Raw genomic sequence first — 21,654 nt, 5'->3', positions numbered from 1 at the left:
GATTGTGAATAAGAGAGTAGGTGCAAAAGTACACTCTAAAAATTGACCGAACACATAGGTTATAACTGAGTGAGTTTATGTATCCATAATCATTAAAATTTGAAAAGGCCACACATAGATGTAAATGGTTGTTGTATTAAGGTGAGGTTTGCTTTCCCCCCATATTCTCTATGCTTTAAGACTTATACTCCATCCCACTTAAAAAGATCAGTAAGGCCTCCATACTTATATTCAGTTATTTATAAATACAGTATATGGGGTGGGAGACTTTTTGTTGCTCACTCTTTTTATCTGTGCCAACTTTCAGCTGAGACATGATACTCTGCCATCCTTCTAAAATTTCTTTGCAGCTTTAAAACGTAAGGACCACTTGGTGACAACAGGGGGCCTTGAGCCTCGTGCTTTCCCAAGGGAGTTGGCTCTAAATTAACATTTCATGTCACATATAGAGTTACTTCTGTTCCTCTTGTGTGATGTCCTGCCCTGAAGCCAAGAGAGGTGACGCATTGACAAGGGGCAGGAGAGGCTGATAACGCTTTAGGGGGAGCTCAGATCAGATCACTAGTGATGGCCTCTGTTCTAATGTACACTAGTCTCCTCTTACCTGCAGTTTTGCTTTCCATGGTTTCTCTTACCTGCAGTCACCTGGGACCCAGAAGCAGATGATCCTCTTCCTGATGTCAAAAGGTCAGTAGTAGCTTAATGCTACATTACAGCGCCTAGGTCATTCACCTCGCTTCATCTCATCATGTAGGCATTTTCTCATCTCACGTCATCACAAGAAGAAGGGTAAGTACAGTACAATAAGATATTTTGAGAGAGACCACATTTGCATTCCTTATATTACAGTATGTTGTTGTAATTGTTCTATTTTATTATTCTTCTTGTTAATCTCTTACATGATTTCTAAATTAAATTTATCATAGGTAGGTATGTATAGGAATATACAGTATATATAAGCAATATTTATAGGGTTTGGCAATATCCATGGTTTCAGGCATCCATTTGGGATCTTGAACATTTCCCCTGTGGAAAGGAGGGACTGTTGTATTCATCTAATTTGTTCATTTAAAATAATTTCAGAGGTGCCTCAGTGGCTCAGTCGGTTAAGCATCTGCCTTTGGCTCAGGTCCTGGGGTGGGATAGAGCCCTGCATTGGGCTCTCTCACTCGCTCAGTCTCTCTCTCAAATAAATAAATAATAAATTAATGAATGAAATAAAATCCTTTTAAAAATAATTTTGTTTCCTCATCTCGTTCATTCATGCTCTTTTTCTAGAAATGAAGTAAGTATATAGATAATCAAAATCCTACACAAGACCTCAACAGCAAAAATGTAGCTGAAACAATAATTATTTGAATTAAAAATTAAATAATATTTTTAGGTGGCATTCTCTTTATTTTTCTTTAAGATTTTATTTATTTATTTGAGATGGAGAGAGACAGATATAGGGACAGAGAGCACAAGCGGGGAGGAGAGGAAGAAGCAGGCTCCCCCTGAGCAGGGAGCCTGATGCAGGGCTAGATCCCAGGACCCCAAGATCATGACCTGAGCCAAAGGCAGATGCTTAACTGAATCACCCAGGTGCTCTAGGTGGCATTCTCTTTAGTTTTTACTAGTTTTGCTGTGTTTATACAAAGTGCTTCTCTTCAGTTTTTGTGTTCAAAAAGGTGCCCATTGGAATTGATTTTCATCCTTTTTTTTTTTTTTTTTTTTTTAACGTAAGGAGAGAAAATGACTGCTGGCTCAGTGTGTGTCCCTCAGATCATACCATTGCGAGTGCCTCTGCCTGGAAAAGCCAACCATGAAATTGATAACAACACACTTTTGGAAATGAAATCCGGTAAGAATCAAATATATTTGAAAGCATGTGACACAACATTGCTATACCGTATGTTCATCTGGTCATTGATTTATCACATTGCATGCTTTCTACAATTAGGACCTTGGGAATTTCATAAAAGTACCAAAATTTGAAAAGTTCCAAAATTTGTACTTGGTGGTTTATAAAGTGGTATACATTTATATTAAAGCGGTTGGCTTTCACCAACCTTTCATATGTATCAGTACACAGTTGCGGCAATGCCTTGACTCACATTAACCAAAGTAAGATGTCCAAGTTCTTCCCCAGCCTTTCCCTGGATTCTTGTTATTTTGCTGGGATAAAAAATTTGACCCACTAACACAGAATTTCCAGTCAGTCATGTTGGAGATTAAATTCTGCTTTTGATAACTTCTAGTGATACATGACTTTGTCTGAGTCTCAGTTTTCTCATTGTTAGTGAGAATAGTATCTACCATTTAGAGCTACTGTGAGGATTAAATGACTTGTGAGGTGCACAGGGTCTGGTGCATGGTAATGCCAAAATAAATCTTAACTACTATTACAGGAAGAAAGTAGTGAATACATTTCCTGGTAATGATAAAACTGCATATATACACATATCATACTTATATATACATATATATCTACGTATATACATAGGTATATATAAAGTAAACAAAGGAGAAGGGAAAACTTTTTTTTTTAATTTCTGTGTCCAGTGTGGGGCTTGAAAAGAAGCTAGGTGCCCCAGGAAAGTTTTATAGATAAAACATATGAACAAATACATGTTTAAAAAGACTTTGAAATTCTAATTTATGTTTTGATAATTAATAAGTAAAGTATGTTTCTTTATATTTCTGGTAACCCCTGTGCTTCCTAGACAAATTCCAACTAAGAATACTTTATATCACACTTTATCTTAAAAACTAGTATTATTTTTAAAAATTCTCAAGCCATGGGGTGCCTGGGTGGCTTAGTGGTTGAGCTTCTGCCTTTGACTCAGGGCATGATCCTGGGATCGAGCCCCACATTGGGCTCCTGCAGGCAGGATACTTCTCCTTCTGCCTATGTCTCTGCCTCTCTCTTTCTGTGTCTCTCATGAATAAATAAATAAAATCTCAAACGAAAAACAAATCTCAATAAATTTGCCCATAACTCTTGGGAGAAGGTAGATCATCATTGACAAATGACGATATGAATGATAGAGATCTGAATTCCCTAATATTTAAAATTCTTTTAAGATTTTACTTATTTATTCATGAGAGACACAGAGAGAGAGAGGCAGGGACATAAGCAGAGAAAGAAGCAAGCTCCCCTGGGGAGCCGGGTGTGAGACTCCATCCCAAGACCCTGGGATCATGCCCTGAGCTGAAGGCAGACGCTCAACCACTGAGCTACCCAGGCGTCCCAATATTTAAAATGTTTAATAAGTAAAGAGGTTTGGGAATCCTGGGTGGCTCAGTCAGTTGAACTTCTGATTTTGGCTCAGGTCATGATCTCAGGGTGCTGGGATAGAGCCCAGTGTATAGGGCTTTGCACGCAGTGGGGAGTCTGCTTCTCCCTCTTCCTCTGCCCCTCTCCCCAGTTGCATACATGTACTCAAATAAAATCTTTTGAATAAATAAATAAGTTCTACAACGTAATAACAAAAGAGTAGTAGCCCAATAGAAAAGTGGGCAAAGGATGTGAAAGGACATTTTATAGGAAAGAAAGTGTATAAATGTCTTTTAAAGATAGGGGAATATACATCTACCCATCTCTTTACCTACTTGCTGAGCAGACCTTACCCCTGCTTTATTTACTCCATGGTATTTAGTCACCACCTGACACCATGTATATATTTATTTGTTGTTTGTTTGTTTTGTTTACTGTTTGTATGTCCTTCCTAAAATAGAGGCTCCCTGAGAACAGGGACTTTGGTTCCTGGTCTATTCCGAGTTCCTAGAACAGTGTCTGGCACATAATCGGTACTTGATAAATATTTGTTGAATGAATGAATGAATCTTACTAAAAAATGTAAGACATGTGAGTATCAGGTTTTTTGCTTTTTTTTTATATCTAGGAGATGGCAAAAATAAAAGAAAAATTAATAACACACTCTAGGGGTGCGTGTGGATAAACAGCTACTTTCATGCATTGCTGGTAACCATGTAAATTGTTTCAGTGTCCATAAAGAGAAGGAAGTTAGACCTTATTAGCTAAAATTACAAATGTACATATCTTTTCACTGAGTAATACTAGTTCCACATACTTTACAGATATTAAAAGAACTTTATGCAAAGATATTCATTGCAGTACTTGTGATGGCAAAAGAAAAAAGAAAGAAAAAGAAAAAGAACCTAACTATGCATCTGTAGGGGATTGGTTAAATATTGGTTCATCTCTATAAGGACAGAATACAGTCATAACAAAGAGCGAGGACACCCTGTATACCAGTATAGGACACTATCCAAGGTGATACTGTTCAATGAAAAAAGAAGTGTGTGGAACAGGGTGTGGTATGTCACCATTTGTATTAAAAGAGGGGGAAGGGGATCCCTGGGTGGCTCAGTGGTTGGGCGCCTGCCTTCTGCCCAGGGCATGATCCATCCTGGAGTCCTGGGATTGAGTCCCACATTGGGCTCCCTGCATGGAGCCTGCCCCACATAAAATATTTTTAAAAAATAAAATAAAAGAGAGGGGAGAATAAGAATATATGCATGCTTGAATGGATATAAATGTATATTTTTAAAGATTTTATTTATTTATTCATGAGAGACACAAAGAAAGACAGAGACACAGGCAGAGGGAGAAGCAGGCCATAGCCAAAGTGAATGGAGCATAGGCCATAGCCAAAGTGAAACCACAACTCTGCTGTTATTGAACAAACCTTAATCTCTTGGGGACTCAGCTTCCTCGTCTATGAAGAGTTCTAAAATGGAACCTGTCACATAGGGTTGTACACATGCCATGAGCTAATTCATATAAGGTATAGTGCCTGGCACAGAGAAATAACTCACTTATTGCTAGTTATTGTTACTCATTCCTATAATATTTAACAAATCTCATTAATTAACTGACCCACAGGCATTATTCAAAGACTTTGCTACTTTACTGTTAATTACAGTTATCTTATTTTGGGTTTTTCAGACACCCCAGATGTCAAGATATATTATACCCTGGATGGCAGCAAACCTGAATTTCTAAAGAAGATTGGTTATGGTGAAAATAATACATTTAAGTATACGAAGCCTATTACTCTGCCTGATGGAAAAATACAAATTAAAGCTGTCGCAGTCTCTAAGTAAGTTAAGAGCATGGTGATGAAAATAATTGGTAATATAATGACATTACATTTTAATTTTATTTATTTATTCACGTGAGAACAAGTGCTGTATTAGAAGGGCAGTGAAGGAAAAGTTATTTTAATTTCAATATATACCTATAACTTTTGTGTTTTGTCTTTTACTGGGGTGTACCATAAAGTGCACAAATCACGAGAGTATAGCTTGATGAGGTGTTCTGTATGTTAACACTGTTTTTCTTTTGAATTCTACATTGGGATTTTGGGAAGGGGGAGCCTTTTCAGGGTTTGACCTTTAAAGTGATTCACCTAGCTATGAAGAAAATCCTGTTTTTAGTGGATGGTTCTTTTATTCCACAAGACATGGCCTACAACCACCACCTTCATTATCTATTTTATTTTGTATTGACTTAATTGGCCTTCAGGGCTACTGTCATTTTATTTTGTTGGACATTAGCTCCTTTATTCATTTTTTTGGTTCTTTCTTTCCTACTCAATGATTTTTTCCAATTTTCAAATATAGAAACAACAGTTAATTTGGCCAACTGTGTATTGTAGAGAGAAAAAAAAAGCTTTGCAAGTCTATGTATCTGTGATAGAGGAATTATTCTGCACAGCAGGACAGGTTTACTCACATTTTTGGGAACACTTTTAAGCCCCAAACCAATACTTTGCTTTGGGCAGATATTTAAAAAAAAAAAAAAGAAAGAAAGAAAGAAAAAAAAAAAAAAAAACTCTCTAGGCTCCCCCTGGTGGTTGAGCTACTGCATGGCTTTTGAGGAGAACAAATTCCCTGCACAGATGCCTGCTTTGGCATTTGAAAATTTTTAAAAAGAATAAGATAATAACGAAATGAAACAAAACAAACCCCTCATTCACATTACTATCCCTTATTACAGATTTGAAAAATGCCTTTTTTTTTCACTTGACAAACCATTTCTGTCAAAATAAAGTCACCTAAATTATTAAAAATTAACCAGCAAAATACTCTGGTGCCTAATGCTGTAAGGTAGGCCCTTTTATAAGTTGCAGGAAGTAGTAAGATGAAGCAATAATTACTGTGTAATTCAGAGGATATAATTTAGCTTGCATAAGACTCTAAAATAAGGTCATTCTTTTTTTTTTTTTTTTTAAATAAGGTCATTCTTTATGCCTCTCACTATCTTGCTCTGTGACCACTTAGTGTCTGTTCTGAAAACACTGTTAGTATTTCAAGTGTACTCAGCTTAGGGAAAGTATTTATACAAAAATGTATTTGAGTCTTCAAGACAGAAATATTTGTGGTTGTATACATTTGTGATAAATGTATTTAGGGATGTCTGGGTGGCTCAGTGGTTGAGCATCTGCCTTTGGCTCAGGGCATGATCCCGGAGGTCCAGGATTGAGTCCTACATCGGGCTCCCTGTGGGGAGGGTGCTTCTTCCTCTGCCTCTCTCTCTCTGTGTCTCTCATGATTAAATAAAATCTTTAAAAAAACGTATTTAAATGCAATAAACTTTCTTTATGGAAATTATACTGCTGCATTCAGACCTCTTTCTAGGCATTTAAGGCAACTAATTTCTTAAGGAGAGGAAAAGGATTTGAAATGAGAGTGTTAACAATTAAAGGCCACTAACAGGTTAAGAGGAAAGATTATGTTTGTGAAGTTTTGAGGGATACAGGAAAATATTTATGCTATAAGTGGAAACAAATTAGAATATATGAGTGCACTATAGTATTTTGGGTTTTTTGTTTTTTGTTTTTAAATTTTATTTATTCATGAGAGACACAGAGAAAGAGCCAGAAACATAGGCAGAGGGAGAGGCAGGCTCCCTGTGGGGAGCCCCATGCAGGACTCGATCCCAGGACTCCAGGATCACAACCTGAGCCAAAGGCAGATGCTCAATCACTGAGCCACCCAGTATCCCTACGCTGTAGTATTTTGATACTGTTTAAAAATGTGTCAGGACGGACCTGGAGAAGAGTAATGACCAGAGCTGGCCAGGAAGGAGTGAGTGGTGGGCAAGAAGTGCTCACTGCATGGAGCAAGCTGGCTCGTCCTTCCCTGAGCCCTCTGCCAGGGACCCTATGGATGTCTTTGTTATGAAGAAGTCAGGTTGGGGGGCAGCCCCAGTCTCTTTCTCTCCCAGCTCAGTTTCCAAAAGGTACTGATATGTAATTCTTCTCTACTATAAGCTTTCTATCTGGTTTGGGTCTCACGATTAAGTCATTTGAAAACAAACCCAATTTTAGCATTCATTGCCCCTGGTGATTCAATCATGGTTTGTAGTAGTGTTTATGTTAATAATTTTTGTAGCTTCCAGAACTTAGCAGTGAGCTTTGCCCTTTTGATAAATAAACATAAATAATAAAGAATCTCCAAAATTATCATGTAACCAGTGCTTTTCAACGTTGGCTGCTGAATCAGTTGGCTATTGCTATATAACAAACCACCCTGACGGTGTCTTAAAAAGAACATTTATTTGCTCGTTATTCTGTGGATCAGCATTTTGTATGTATTCAGCCAGGTTCTTGTTCTGCTGATCTTTCCCGGGTCCCTGACCTGACTGCAGTCATGTTTTGGCTCACTTTGAGACTAAGAAAGCTTGAATCACATTTCTGGTGATTGGTGCTGGCAGTTGGCTGAACCTTGGGACTCCAGCTGGGTAACTGAAGTTTTTTCATTCAGTTCCAAAAGCTGTAAGAGAAAGGGCAAGCTCGAATGCACAGAAAAACTGGACTGGAAAAACTTCCAGTCTCTGCTTGTATCATATTTGTTAATGTTTCACTGGCCAAAGCAAGTCACTGGGCAACACCCAAGTCAATATGTGAGGGGATTCAGCAGGGGCACAGGGGCACCAGAGACTACTATTGTACCAATCTACCACGGGTTCCTATCAGATTCACCCAGGGAGCTTTGTAGAATCTCCATGCTCAGGTCACACATTCCAGACCAACTAAATAACAATCTCTTGGGATGAGACCCAGGCATCAGTATTTTTAAAGTTTCCTGATGATTCCAGTATGCAAGCAAGGGTGGCAGCTGACACATTAATGGGGAAAAAAAAAAAAAAAAAAAGATGTGTCCATTTAAAGAGATTTGACCATTGCCACTTTTTTGAAATTTATTTTTATTAAAATATGATATTCTGTAATGAAAGAAAGGACACTGTCGTATGTGTACTTTCATGTGTCCAAATGTATGTACATGAATTTTCACATCAGAGCATGGTCAGTAGAGAACATGGATTAACGGGAGGGGCTGGGATCTCGGGAACATTTCAGCAAGTCAGGATGGGTGTCAGGATTGTTTTGTTTTAGCTTAGTGCGGGGCTTGAACTCACAACCCTGAGGTCAAGACCTAAAATGAGATTAAGAATTGGATACTTGGGCAGCCTGGGTGGCTCAGCGGTTTAGCACCGCTTTTGGCCCAGGGCGTGATCCTATGATCAAGTCCCGCGTCGAGCTCCCCGCATGGAGACTGCTTCTCCCTCTGCCTGTGTCTCTGCCTCTCTCTCTCTCTGTCTCTCATGAATAAATCAATAAAATCTTTAAAAAAGAAATTGAATGCTTAACCAACTGAGCCCCTCAGCCACCCCAGGTGTTGGGTTTTGATGGTCCATATTGATGGTCTAGTCCAGGGTCTGTAAACTTTCTGACATCTGTCTTGCTTCTTTATTTTTTTTTAATTTTTTTTTTTTTTTTTTTTAATTTATGATAGTCACAGAGAGAGAGAGAGGAGGCAGAGACACAGGCAGAGGGAGAAGCAGGCTCCATGCACCGGGAGCCTGATGTGGGACTCCATCCCCGGTCGCCAGGATAGCGCCTTGGGCCAAAGGCAGGCGCCAAACCACTGCACCACCCAGAGATCCCTGTCTTGCTTCTTTAAAAGCCACCTTCATGGTCAGGAACTTCCTATCTTTGATATCATAGTGTTTTGATAATGAACTTGTGTGGTTCTCCCTTATTTGTCAATTACTTTATGTGTCAAGATAGATTGAGCTGGGCTGAGGTAAAAGTTGTCTCAAATTGAAGGTAGGTAGTTGGGGGAGTCAGAGTCCCCTGAGAACAATCATTTTTCTTCAGTGAGGGACTTTTTACAGTTTTACAATAATGGTTAATGCAGTAAATTGATTGGCAGGTTACCAGGGCATCTCGTGGGCATCCATCTGCAGCCCCAAGCAGTATGTAGTGTGTGGAGAAGAGATTCAGATCCAGATGTCACCTCCATAAGCATCAACAGAAGCAAGAAGAGCACTGCTTTGAGAGGGGTAGTTTCGAGTGTGGGACAGAGGATGGAGTTCATTGGCCTTCAGATCTGGACTTTAATCCCAGTTCTCTTACTCCTCTTTGAATAAAAGGAACTTATTAATTTGAATAAATTCTGATTCTCAGTTTCCTCATTCATTAAATGAGATTAATAAAACTTAGTTGACAGTCATTGTGAAGATCAGAGGTAGTAGCTGTTATGTTTGTTGTCATTCAAATTCTTTTTTTTTTTTTTTTTTTTTAAAGATTTTATTTATTTATTCATGATAGTCAGAGAGAGAGAGGCAGAGACACAGGCAGAGGGAGAAGCAGGCTCCATGCACCGGGAGCCTGACGTGGGATTCAATCCCGGGTCGTCCAGGATCGCGCCCTGGGCCAAAGGCAGGCGCCAAACCGCTGCGCCACCCAGGGATCCCTGTCATTCAAATTCTTAACAAAGGGGCTAACAGGTTGCTGTTGTGTGACCCAACACAAAGGGCATGCTTGTATTTTAAAAACTCTATACCTGTGTAAGTGGAGCCTCAGGATGGGGGTTGGGGGTTGGGAGTGGTAATAGCCTGATTCTTTATCTAGTGGTGTGGCTGACAGTGCAGTTATTCAAGACAGCGGTCTTTGAAGTGGATCCCTCTTTGAAGTGGATACCTTGGCAATCAGAGCTTAAGTCAGGCACTTGTATTACAAAAAAGAGAAAACCCAACTATCAGGACTGACACTAAAGAGACTTACATGTGAATGTTCATAGCGGCATTATTCGTAACAACCCCCAACTGGAAAAAATCCGAATGACCATCAACTAGGCTGGATATACAAACTGTGATGCATTCATAAAATGGAATACCACTCACTAATAAAAATAAATCACTGATACAATCACAAGTACATAGATGAACGTCAGAAAAAAATAAGTAAAAGAAGCCAGACCTGTTAGGTTATATTTGTATGGTTAAATTTATTTTAAATGTCTAGAAAAGGTAAAACTATAGAGACAGGAAGCAGATCAGTGGCTGCCTAGAGTAGGAGTTGGTAGCAAGGAGTGACATCAAACAGGCACCAGGGAATTTTTTGGGGTGATGGAAATGTTCTAAAACTAGATAGTGGTGATAGTCACACTATTGTATAAATTTACTGACTATCCTCAAACTATATACTTAAAATAGGTGAATCTTATGTAAATTATACCTCAATAAAGCTGTATTGAAAAATTGAGAATATAGGTAAGCTGCTGGTACTGAAATGCAATAACCACCGGTTTTTAGCGATGGGTACTTCTTCATTGCTTTCTCACGGAACTTCTCTTGTATCAGAGAGGAACAAGATGAATTGTGAAATGTTATGGATAAATTGAAAAAATGTTAGTATGTAAGGAATAATAGTTAAAATCTGGGCAGCCCCGGTGGCGCAGCAGTTTAGCGCCGCCTGCAGCCTAGGGCATGATCTTGGAGACCCTGGATCGAGTCTGTGTCAGGCTCTCTGCGTAGTGCCTGCTTCTCCCTCTGCCTTTGTCTCTGCCTCATTCTCTCTCTCTCTCTCTCTGAATAAATAAATAAAAAATTTTTTAAACGTAGTTAAAATCTGCCAGAACAGATGCTACCTTTAGCTGGGGTAATGAAAATTCTCTTGACTCACATGGGATGGTATATAGGTATTTTTTTGTTTTAGAGTAGTTTGAGATTTAAAGTATGAAATCTTGTGAGTGGGACATTTAATCTCCAAAAATGGTTCTGCAGTAAACCATGCCTACTAGTGCAGCCCCTCTGCTTGAACCTGGACTGGCCCTATGACTTCCTTTTGACCAATAAAATGCTTCAGGAATGATACTAAGGCTAGATCAAAAGAAGTATTGTAGTCTCTGCTCTCATCTCTTGGAACACAAACCTGGGGGAAACCAGCCCTCATGTAGGAAGTCTGATTTCCCCGAGCCTTCCATTCTGTGAGGAAGCCCAGGCTCAACACAGGAAGAGGGAGGGAGAAAGAAACACAGACAGATGGACAAACAGACTGAGAAAGATGAGTTGCGAGCCTCCAGCTGTTCCAGTCATCCCAGCCCAGGTTCTAAATATGAGGGAAGCAAACATTTTAGACATGCAGGTGAGTTAATGTTTCAGCTGACTCCAGTCCAGCTGACATTTGACCATGTGAGAGATGGCAAATAAGAGCTGCCCAGCTGAGCGTGGTTAACCCACAGATTTGTTTTTGAAGCCAGTATGGTTCAGAGTGCTTTTTTGGCAATATATAATCTAAACGAGAATAAGGTAAGGAAAGACTTTAGAAGTTCTATTTTGATTTCTCCAATTTAAATTACAATAACCTTAGTAGCAAGACCAAGGAACTTTATAGAGCTATCTGAATTGCTAGCTATCTTTTCTTTGAAGCTTTATGTAACACAGAGACTTTTTCCATTTTGAATAATTTTCAGGGACTGCAGACAGAGTGGCATTGTAACGAAGGTGTTTCAGGTGGTCTGCGAAGCACCAAATAGAGTCTCTTCAGACAACCATGTTGAAAATGGTCTCAAAGATTCTTCAAAGCAGGTACGTAATGAAACTGTAACACTTTCAGATAGTCACCACATTCTTGGTTCCTTCTTTCTTAGTGATCCCATTTTCTCTTGGGAGAAAGAGAACCTGTACTCACAGGTCCTTATAATTGAGGTCAGTAGCAACTATTGCAAAGTGATTTCCCATCTGTTGGTCAGTCCATCCTACACAGGTTCCATCCTGCCCATTAGAAATTCCTGCCCAGAATCATGGCCCATGCTCCAGTGTCTTCAGTGACTCATGTTTACCTATTGAAGAAGTGGAAACCATTCGCCTGACATCCCAAGTAATCAGTTTCTGTCTCAGTCATCCTTTCTTGCTCTGACTCCCCTGTATACTACTCCAGCCAAACTACTATGTATGCTGTGTTCTATCACTACTCCCCTAGCATCCAGGACTTCCACTTTTATATAGTGTTTTCACTATGTGATTACTTTGCTCATCATCTATCTTCCCCATGCAGTGTAATTTCCAAGGTGGCAGAGAGCATGTCTGCCATACTTACTGCCTTGCATAGAGGTGGGATGGGAAGAGCAGTGACTAGTAGAAACCCTCTGTGACCATAGCCATCTATTATGCTGAAATATTTATCCCTGAAAAGCTCAAAGCCTTGCCTCTCCGGAGGGTGAACTGGACTTTTCTACAAGGATGTTTGAAACTTCAGTCCCTGGGCTGTGGCCATCAGTGAAATAGATCCAAGGGCTAGAGAACAGGATAGCTTCATGGTAAGGCAATCAACCAAAAAAGTGGCAGTCATGGAGGTCTTGATGGGGATAATCAGCAGTTTATGAGGGGATCCTTTCAGCCCAAGGATGGACCAGAGCCCAGAGAGGTGGCTGTGATATCAGAGCAGTGGGGTGCAGGCATGGTGTGGGGCTCAAGTGTGATCAGGGTAGGGATCTGCCATGGGCAGGGGCATACAACAGAGGCTAAGCCTACATGCATCAGCAGGTGCTCAGGCTTGAATTAGGCATAAAGGGCCTGAGTCTATGGGGGGAGAGAGTCCCTGGAAAAGAGTATAAGGACTATGTATGTGCAGGCAGTGTACTTAAGTCATATCTTGGTCTGATCCCACCCTTTATTTGCCTCCTGGATCTGCTGCTCCCTTTGTTATTCCCTAGACTCCCATTATTGTAACGTTCTGCCTTCATGTCCTGCTACCTGCTGCTGGTCTTGGCTACTTGACTGGTGGAGCCTTCCAACCAGACATGTTGTCACCCAAGCAGCCCAGGTACAAAGTTGTGTGTTTCCAGAGTAAGATGCAACAGAGGTCATTTTGTAAAAACCACTGTTAACCCTTTCAAGTAAGATGTGTACCCTTTGACATTGTCTCTACCTTGCAACTTTTCATTTTAACATTGCCAATGGGTGTAATCAAGTGATTGACATGCAATCTTTTCATTCCTAGGAAATAAAAAATGGATTTGTTGGATCAAAACTATGGAAGAAATATAAGAATGCTGAAAATAAACAGGATTGGAATGTTAACCTTAGAAAGTCTACAGGTATGACATCGCAGGATGAAGATAAGGTTTAGTATTCTGAACCACCAAATGGGTTTACTGCTCATGTTCTTGTCTGCAGAAGGGCTGGAATAAAAAACACTGGAATAGAAGAGTAAGTTATAATTTGAGTCTTGGTGCTGTCCTTGCTAACAGCTTAAGATCAAGAGGGATAATCAAGGAGTCAAACAAAGTGAGATTTGTTGAGTCATTGCAGTGAGGGAGACCACACTGCAGAGGAACTGGGCATCACACCAAACAAAGGAAAAGACAAGGTTATAGGATTTGGGGGACAGGTGGAGTTTGGGTGAAATTTAAATGAAAGACAGTTTTGACCAACTCGAAGCAAAGCAGGCCTGCGTGTGAAATGGCACCATCTAGTACGGAGTGTAAAGGGATCTAGGGTTTTGTTTATCTTGGAAACTACAAAAATAAAAGTGGAATGTTATGTTCAGAGACCATTTTCTGATGCTGTGCACCAGGGTTAGAAATTGAAACTGCTCCTCTGTGTCAAAGTGACTTATGTCCTCCAGGCAAGAGTTGGATGTTTCATTCTTGCTGATATGATTTCAATCAGCAAAGTTTCTGATAACCTGGTTTTAGAGAACAGGTTTCTTAGCAAGTAAGAAACAATAGCCACTCAAGTGGGGCTGTTATGACATTTTACGGCTATAATGTGTCCTTGGGAGAAATCATGTTTCCTGCTCACCTTGTAATTGGATTTAACTATTTTCTCAACCTGATGTGGAGTGTTGTAGAATGTAGCAGGACAGATTTTTATTTTCTCAGTCTGTGCTAATTTTTTCTTTCCCAGTGCTAGTTCACTGAATGGGGGCTTCTTCATATAGTTGCTACGTCTAATTAAAGATGTGATGACAGTGGTCCCTGAAAAGGTTTCAAACTCTGAATACATTTGCATAATTACATGTATAATTACAGATGTTCACAGAATGATTTTTTTTTAATAATTGTAGACTTTGAGGTAGGTGAAAGAACTGACTCTAAAACGTGGAAAGATCTTCGCTTCTCAGAGAGTCCACTGGAAATCCCACCTTACCATGAAGAATCAGGTTCTAGACCACCCACCTGGCAGTCTCAGGTAACTTCTTTTTTTTTTTTTTTTTTTTCTCTTTTTTTTTTCTCAGGTAACTTCTAAAGAAAATCTTTACAGTATTGAATACTTCCTATATTCTTAATCTAACCATGAAATACTTTCAAGGCAGTGTTCCCTAGCCTTTTCACCATGTGTCAGGCACTGTTGCAGTTCTGGGAATACTGTGTTGGACAAGAAAGTCACTGGTGTTCAGGAACTTACATTTTATTGGGGTGAGGGCAGGCAGATAAGAAACATGTAAGTCATCGCTCAAACATTTTAAAATAGTAGGTGCCTAGGTTGCTCAGTTGTTTAAGTATTTGCTCAGAGTCCTGGGTTCAAGCCCTGTGTTGAACTCCCTGTTTAGCAGGAAGCCTACTTTTCCCTTTCCCTCTAATTCTCCCCCTGGCCCATTTCCTCTTTTTCTCTCTCTTTCTCTCTCAAATAAATAAATAAATCTTTAAAATAAATAAATAAGTAAAATTAACCCCCAAGCGATTTTAATGGTCAGGCATGATTTCGAGAATCACAGATGCTAGGATCCTGAGGCCTTTTGCACAGAGTTTGGATTTTTCTTCTAATTGTAAAGGGAATCTATTTGGAAGGTAAAACTTGATATCATTTGCACTTAAAACTTTTCTCTTTGGCCACAGTATGGAGTTTAAGCAGTAGAGGAATAAAAGGGGAATATCATTTAGAAGGTTTTTGGTCTGGGAGAGATGATGGTGGCTTGTAGTAAGATTGTAACAGTGGTGATGGTAGGAGGTAGTGGGAATCCAGGTATGTTTTGGAGGAAGAACCACCAGGTTTGGGCAAAGGATCAGATGGATGGGATAAAGGACAGGGAGGAGCTAAAGATGACTCTGGTTCTGGCCTGAGCATCTGGAAATGATGGTGCTATTAATTGAGATGGGGAAGATTAGGGAGGAGCAGGTATGAAAGGACTCATTAGACCTCCAGATGGAGGCCTTAAGTACTGTTCTGTGCAAGTTCAAACTCAAGGAAGAGGTCAGGACCATAGATATATATATTTAGAAATATTCAATATATAGAAGGTATTTATTTATTTTTTATTTTTTTATTTATTTATGATAGTCACAGAGAGAGAGAGAGAGAGAGAGGCAGAGACACAGGCAGAGGGAGGCTCCATGCACCGGGAGCCTGACGTGGGATTCAATCCTGGGTCTCCAGGATCGCGCCCCGGGCCAAAGGCAGGCGCCAATCTGCTGCGCCACCCAGGGATCCCATATAGAAGGTATTTAAAGCTTGGGTCTAAATGAGATTACTTGTTGACAGTGTACACATGAAGAATAGATGGCGCAAGACAAAATCCTTGACTTAGAGGTTGAACAGATGAGGAAGAGCCTGAGAAGTAGGAAGAAAAACAAAGGGGAAGAAATGGTGCCATAGAAGGCAAAAGAAGAAAGAGTTTCAAGGAGAAGTAGACATCTATGTCAAATGTTACTAAGGATTCAAATTAGACAAGGACAGCAACTTGCCCATTGGATTTGACAAGATGAAGGTGATTTATAATCTAAATAAAAACCATGTCAATACATAATTACTATATAGCACAAAGATTCTCTTACACTGGTTGCCTACTACAATTATTCTAGCACTCTGATTTTTCAGTGTTTATAAAATTCAGTTTAGACTTTTGGCATCTAAGGGCAACCCAGGAGCCCTTGCTCTGATTCTGAGCCCTAAGTAGAGGGTACCTGGAATCCCATTTTCTATCCAACCATAACTGCTTCTTGTTGTACCCGTGATCCCAAAGCTGCTCACACTTATTATCAATTATAAAAAAGCATGACTCCCAAACCTGGTTGCACATCAGAATCATCTAGAGGAACTTTATATATATATATATATATATATATATACCCTCCTAGCTAAACCTTCCTGGAATCATTTTAGATAACCTGATCCCAAAAGCCTGGGATGGAGTTCATGCAAGATTTTGGTGATCAGCTCAGTCTAAGCATCCCTGGCCTAGAGACCAACCATCCTCATCCCAAGGTCAAATCTTTTTCTTCATTTCCAGCCTCTACTGCTGTAGTGTAACTCAGTGTGACCTCCTGGGTACTTCTGTCTTCCTACTGACTGTATTTCCTGGAGGGTCACAAAGCCCAGGCCAGAGGACCAGACCTAGTAAGGCCTTCCTGGAAACCTCAGTAAACAAAAAGACAACCACCCTGCAATAGAAGATTGCCCTTCGCAGTCTTCTGGAAGAATAATTCCCTGGTTACCAAATGGACTAATGATCATTCAACTATGAGCAGTGTTCACCAGTGTAGCCAGGGTAGTATATAAGAGTATTGATTTTGAGATAAAAAAACATCGTTTCAAGGAATGAATAGTATATACCAAATTGCAATCCTAACTATTTTCAGAAAACAGTCTCATGTGACCATAATAATCTGTAACATGTCCAAAAAGAGTGATTTTATTATTTGGATTACCTTAGCCACCTAGTTATTTAAGAGTTGTTTCAAAAGGAAAGATAGAGTAAGACAATATGTAAAGATTCTAAGATTTAGAATCCCCCAAAGGGATCCTAGGAACATGCGGACACATTGGGGGAATTTTATTAGAATGCAGAGGACCAAGGGCGCCAGAAAAGGACCACAAAACATTGATCTTCCACTCTTTTTATTCCTTTTGGTAAGATATTCTTGTCAATATTCCTGCTCAATCCCATCTGAAGCATCAGCTTTAACTTTAACTTCAGCAAGCATCAGACTTAATGATACTGGTGGGTATTACAGCATGTCAATAACCACCAGCAATACAAGACGTCTCTGAACTAAGCATCTGACCTGGGGGTACCATCAGAGGTGAGGCAGCAGAGTAAATGCATGGTATAGCCTGGGTGGAAGATAAATTACAGCTGATACCGGGCTTTAGTTTCAGGGCATAAGAGTTGGGGGTTCTGTGGCAATGTGGAATGTCCGTCAGCTGAATAGGTTATCTTGCCTCAGCTCCAGCCAACTATTGACAAGAAGGCTACAGGCACAGTGTTGCCATATCTCATGATTTTGCAAGAAAAGCCAGAAAACTGCATCTTTATGTGTTATAACCTAATTTTAAATGTTAACAATTAAATCAAATTTTGATACACTGTGTGGACTAATATATATAGGCCAAATGAAACTCGATATCTGGCAAGATTTGGCCAGTAGACCACCACTTTGTGACATCTGGTCTGTGCCATGTTAGATCTGACACAAAAGCAACTCAAAACCTCTGACTGTTCCCGTTGCCTGCAGCATAAATTCTGAAGTCCTAAGCTCAGCCCACAGGTATTGTGGTGGACAAGGACCCTACTGGGGTAAGATAGGCTTGGGTGCGTGACACAGTTCACATACTGTTGATGTGACCTCAAGCAAGTGACTCCAGCTTTCTGAGCCTTAGCTTCTTCAATGAGTTAGCATATGCTAGCACCCGTAGCATATAAATGGAGATTATATGTGCCTCTTGGTATGAGGCACTGAAATGGACACAGTATCATTTCTCTGGTACTTGTGCCAAAATGCATGACTGAATCCAGTCATGAAGAAACATCAGATAAAACCAAATTGAAGGAGATTCTACAAATTAAATGACCCGCTACTCTTCAAACATGTCAAAATCATGAAAGATATAGACAGACTGAGGAACAATTCCAGATTAAAGGAGACAAGAAAAGAGACTTGACAACAAAAGGCCGTGTGTGACATTGGACTGGATCCTAGACCAGGAAAAATATATATAGTGTGAAGAACATCATTGGCATGAACAATCACACTTGAATAAAGATCCTGGGATTAGATCATAGTATTGTGTCGCCGTTAACTTTTCTGGTTTCGATAATTGCATCATTGTCTAAGAGGACATGATTGTTCTTAGGACATGCCTACTGAAGTATATAGGGGCAGAAGGGCATTGTAACTGCTGCTCATTCTCACATGATTCGGAGAGAGAAAAGCAAAGTGCATCGGGCACAATGTTAACATGAAGAACTGGTCAAGCTGGGTATGCTGAAGTTATTTGTACTCTCCCTACGACTTTCTGTAAGTTCAAAATTATATCAAAAGAAACTATTACAAAAAATTTTGTAAATGAGGATATTACCTACCTCATGAGGTCATTGTGAAATGTCAAGCAGATAATGCCTACATCATGCCATTTTAGCAGTGTCAGACCCTCCCCCAGTGATAGCCCCTCCCCTCCATGTTCCTTTTCCATCTACTCAGACCTCTAAACCATATCACACCTCTGAGCCCCAGCATAGGCCAAGCACTGCCCTACCACCATGCCTTTGCAAATGGGTTTCCTCTGCTTGGGATTGCCATTGTCTTGTGTCCATTTGACAACCCTTTCTTTACTCTCTGAGGCCCAGCTCAGATGTTAGCACCCTGGGAAACTTTCTCCCCTGGAGCAAATGAATGTGATTATTTCTTCCTCTTGGGGCCCATGGGACTCAACACAAATGCATTATTATACTGAACCCACAGTGTTTCAGCACTCATCAACTCCTAAAGGCTAGGAACTGTGTAATATTTATCTTTGCCCTCCTCCCTGTGTCAAACACAGTGCCTGGTAGAAAGTGAATGCTCAAATAAAAATATATCAAAATGAGTTAAATGTTTTTGGATAACAACAGACAGTTGCTGCATGTGTTTTTTTAGGTAAATCTTTGAGTTTCTTAGGGGTATAATATTTGAGAAAAATGGAGGGCAACTTAGGTTTTTAAATTCTAAACTCCAGTTTGTCTGATGGTAAATTCAAATATCTTTTCTTGTAAACTCTTGTTTTTAATGAAATATACATATCTAATTGTGACAGCACTTTAATTTTTTTAAGGTTGGGTATTAGAGGAAACATTACTTATGACTCTGTCATCATGGTTTTTAAAAGATGAGTGCTGGATATGATAAGACAACATGTTAAAATGAATTTTTAATGAAATTTTACTATACCATAGCTTTTACCATCATTTTATATGTATCCTTAATTGTAGTTCCCTAGTTTTGCACACATAACTGGCCAGAAGAGTTTGACAAGCACAGAGATCATGAGAATTCAAAGAAAGACAGACTTTCTCAAGTAAGTATCACATTTTCTTTACTGTTTCTTAAATCCTACTGAGACATTGTCAAAACAATTTAAGGATGAGACATAAGAAAGGTGTTTGCTCATCCAACTGGTTTTCATTACATTTTTTACAAATTTTTAAGGTATATTGACATACAATAAAACCACTTATTTAAAAAAATACAGTCAACCCCTATGTATATCACAGCATTATGTATAATAGCCAAGACATGGTGGCAACCTAAGTGTCCATTGATAGACGAATGGATAGGGAAGGTGTGGTATATTTGTACAATAGAACGTTATACACAGCCATGAAAAGGATGAGGCCATGCCATTTGTGACAACAGGGATAAACCCAGAGGTTATTATGCTAAGTGAAATAAATCAGACTGAAAGACAAATACCATATGATTTCACTGATATGTGGAATCTAAAAAACAAAACAAATGAATAAACAAACAGAAGGAGCAGACTTGTGGATACAGTGAACAAACTGATGGTTGCCAGCGGAGAGGGGGTTGGAGGCGGGGGGATTGCAGGAAGAGGAGTGGGAGATACAGGTTTCCAGTTATGGAATGAATAAGCCAAGGAATGAAAGCATAGGGAATCCAGTCAGTAGTAACAACATTGTATGTTAACAGATGATAGAGATACTTGTAGTGAGCATAGCATAACATATAAGGAAGTCGAAACACTATGTTGTACAACTGAAACTAATCTAACATTGTGTGTCAAGTAAAAACATTTATTTAATTTCTTCATTTTGGGGCAGCCCTGCTGGTGCAACGGTTTGGCACCGCCTGCAGCCTGGGGTGTGATCCTGGAGACTGGGATCGAGTCCCACATCGGGCTCCCTGCGTGGAGCCTGCTTCTCCCTCTGTCTGTGTCTCTGCCTCTCTCTCTCTCTCTGTCTATGAATAAATAAATAAAATCTTAAAAAAATAAATTCTTCATTTTGCAGAAAAGTACAATTGACCTATGCATGTAACCTTGAAACTATCACCATAACCAAGAAAATGAACAAATCCATCACCTCCAAAAGTTTCCTGCATTGTACCCTTTTGAAATCCCTCTCTTGTGCTCCTCCCTATCCCAATGCGACTATTGATCTGCTTCTTGTCACTATAGCTTAGTTTGCATTTGATTCCACACATAAGTGGAATAATTCAGTATGTGCTCTTTTTTGCCAGGCTTCTTTCATTTTCCTGATTATTTTGAGATTCATCCATGTTGCTGTATGTATCAAATATTTATTTCTTTTTATTGCTGAGTAGTATCTTGTTGTATGATACATCACAATCTGTTTATTTAGTCATCTTTTGATGGACATCTAGGTTGTTTCCAGTTTTGGGCCATTACAGATAAAGCTAGGAACGTTTGTATATAAGTCATAATATGCACATATAGTTTCATTTTCCTTAAGTACGTACCTGAAGTGAAATGCCTAGGTCATATGATAGGTGTATGTTTAACTTTTTAAGAAATTGCTAAACTGTTTTCCAAAGATGGTGCACCATTTTATATTCCCAGCAGCAGTGTATGAGAATCCCACTTTCTCTACATCTTCACCAATGCTTTAATTTTTATGCTTGTCCATTCTTGTGAGATGATGCTTGTAGATTTCATTTGCATTTCCCTAGGGACTAATGATTTTGAGCATCTTTAAAAGTGCTTTTTTGCCATCCCTATACCTTCTTCAGAAAAGTGCCTGATCAAACATTTTGCCCTTTTTAAAAATTGAGTGCAGTATCTCCTAAATACAGAGTTGAACATGTTCTTTTTTAATATATATTTTGCAAATATTTTTTCCCAGACTTGGCTTGTTATTTGTTTAGAAAGTTTATTATTTTTTTGAAGAGGTAAAGTTTTTAAATTTTGATTAAATAAATAAATAAATAAATAAATAAATAAAAATAAATTTTGATGAAATCCAATTTAAAGTTTTGAGTATCTTTTATACTTAGTGGGGTTTTTTTTTTTTTTTTTTTGACGTATTTAAGAAGTCTTTCCCAAACCCAAGACATATCCCACTCACAAGATTATCTTCTGTGTTTTCTTCTGGAAGTTTTATCTTTTATATTTAGGTT

At 39.3% G+C, this 21,654-nt stretch overlaps 1 protein-coding gene across 21 annotated transcripts in view; it reads left to right on the top strand.

Annotated features, from left to right (window-relative positions):
* Positions 1 to 21,654, top strand: part of DZANK1 (double zinc ribbon and ankyrin repeat domains 1) — a 66,696-nt gene that overhangs the window by 1,099 nt on the left and 43,943 nt on the right. For 8 of the 21 annotated variants that reach the window (XM_072736488.1, XM_072736478.1, XM_072736485.1 and 5 more), the window contains exons 2-8: positions 642 to 687; positions 1,727 to 1,843; positions 4,955 to 5,108; positions 11,773 to 11,887; positions 13,302 to 13,398; positions 14,370 to 14,494; positions 19,491 to 19,576. In XM_072736488.1, coding sequence (XP_072592589.1) covers positions 663 to 687; positions 1,727 to 1,843; positions 4,955 to 5,108; positions 11,773 to 11,887; positions 13,302 to 13,398; positions 14,370 to 14,494; positions 19,491 to 19,576 — 719 coding nt within the window. In that variant the 5' untranslated portion in view covers positions 642 to 662. Of the gene's footprint in view, positions 1 to 610; positions 790 to 1,726; positions 1,844 to 4,954; positions 5,109 to 11,772; positions 11,888 to 13,301; positions 13,399 to 14,369; positions 14,495 to 18,376; positions 18,541 to 19,490; positions 19,577 to 21,654 lie in introns of those variants that run through there. The other 13 variants (XM_072736481.1, XM_026002351.2, XM_072736492.1 and 10 more) reach the window with 4 other exon arrangements.

Source organism: Vulpes vulpes, chromosome 14, assembly GCF_048418805.1.
Source record: "Vulpes vulpes isolate BD-2025 chromosome 14, VulVul3, whole genome shotgun sequence".
NCBI lineage: Eukaryota > Metazoa > Chordata > Mammalia > Carnivora > Canidae > Vulpes > Vulpes vulpes.
Note: the sequence above shows the minus strand (reverse complement) of the source record. Positions and strands in the feature narration are given on the sequence as shown.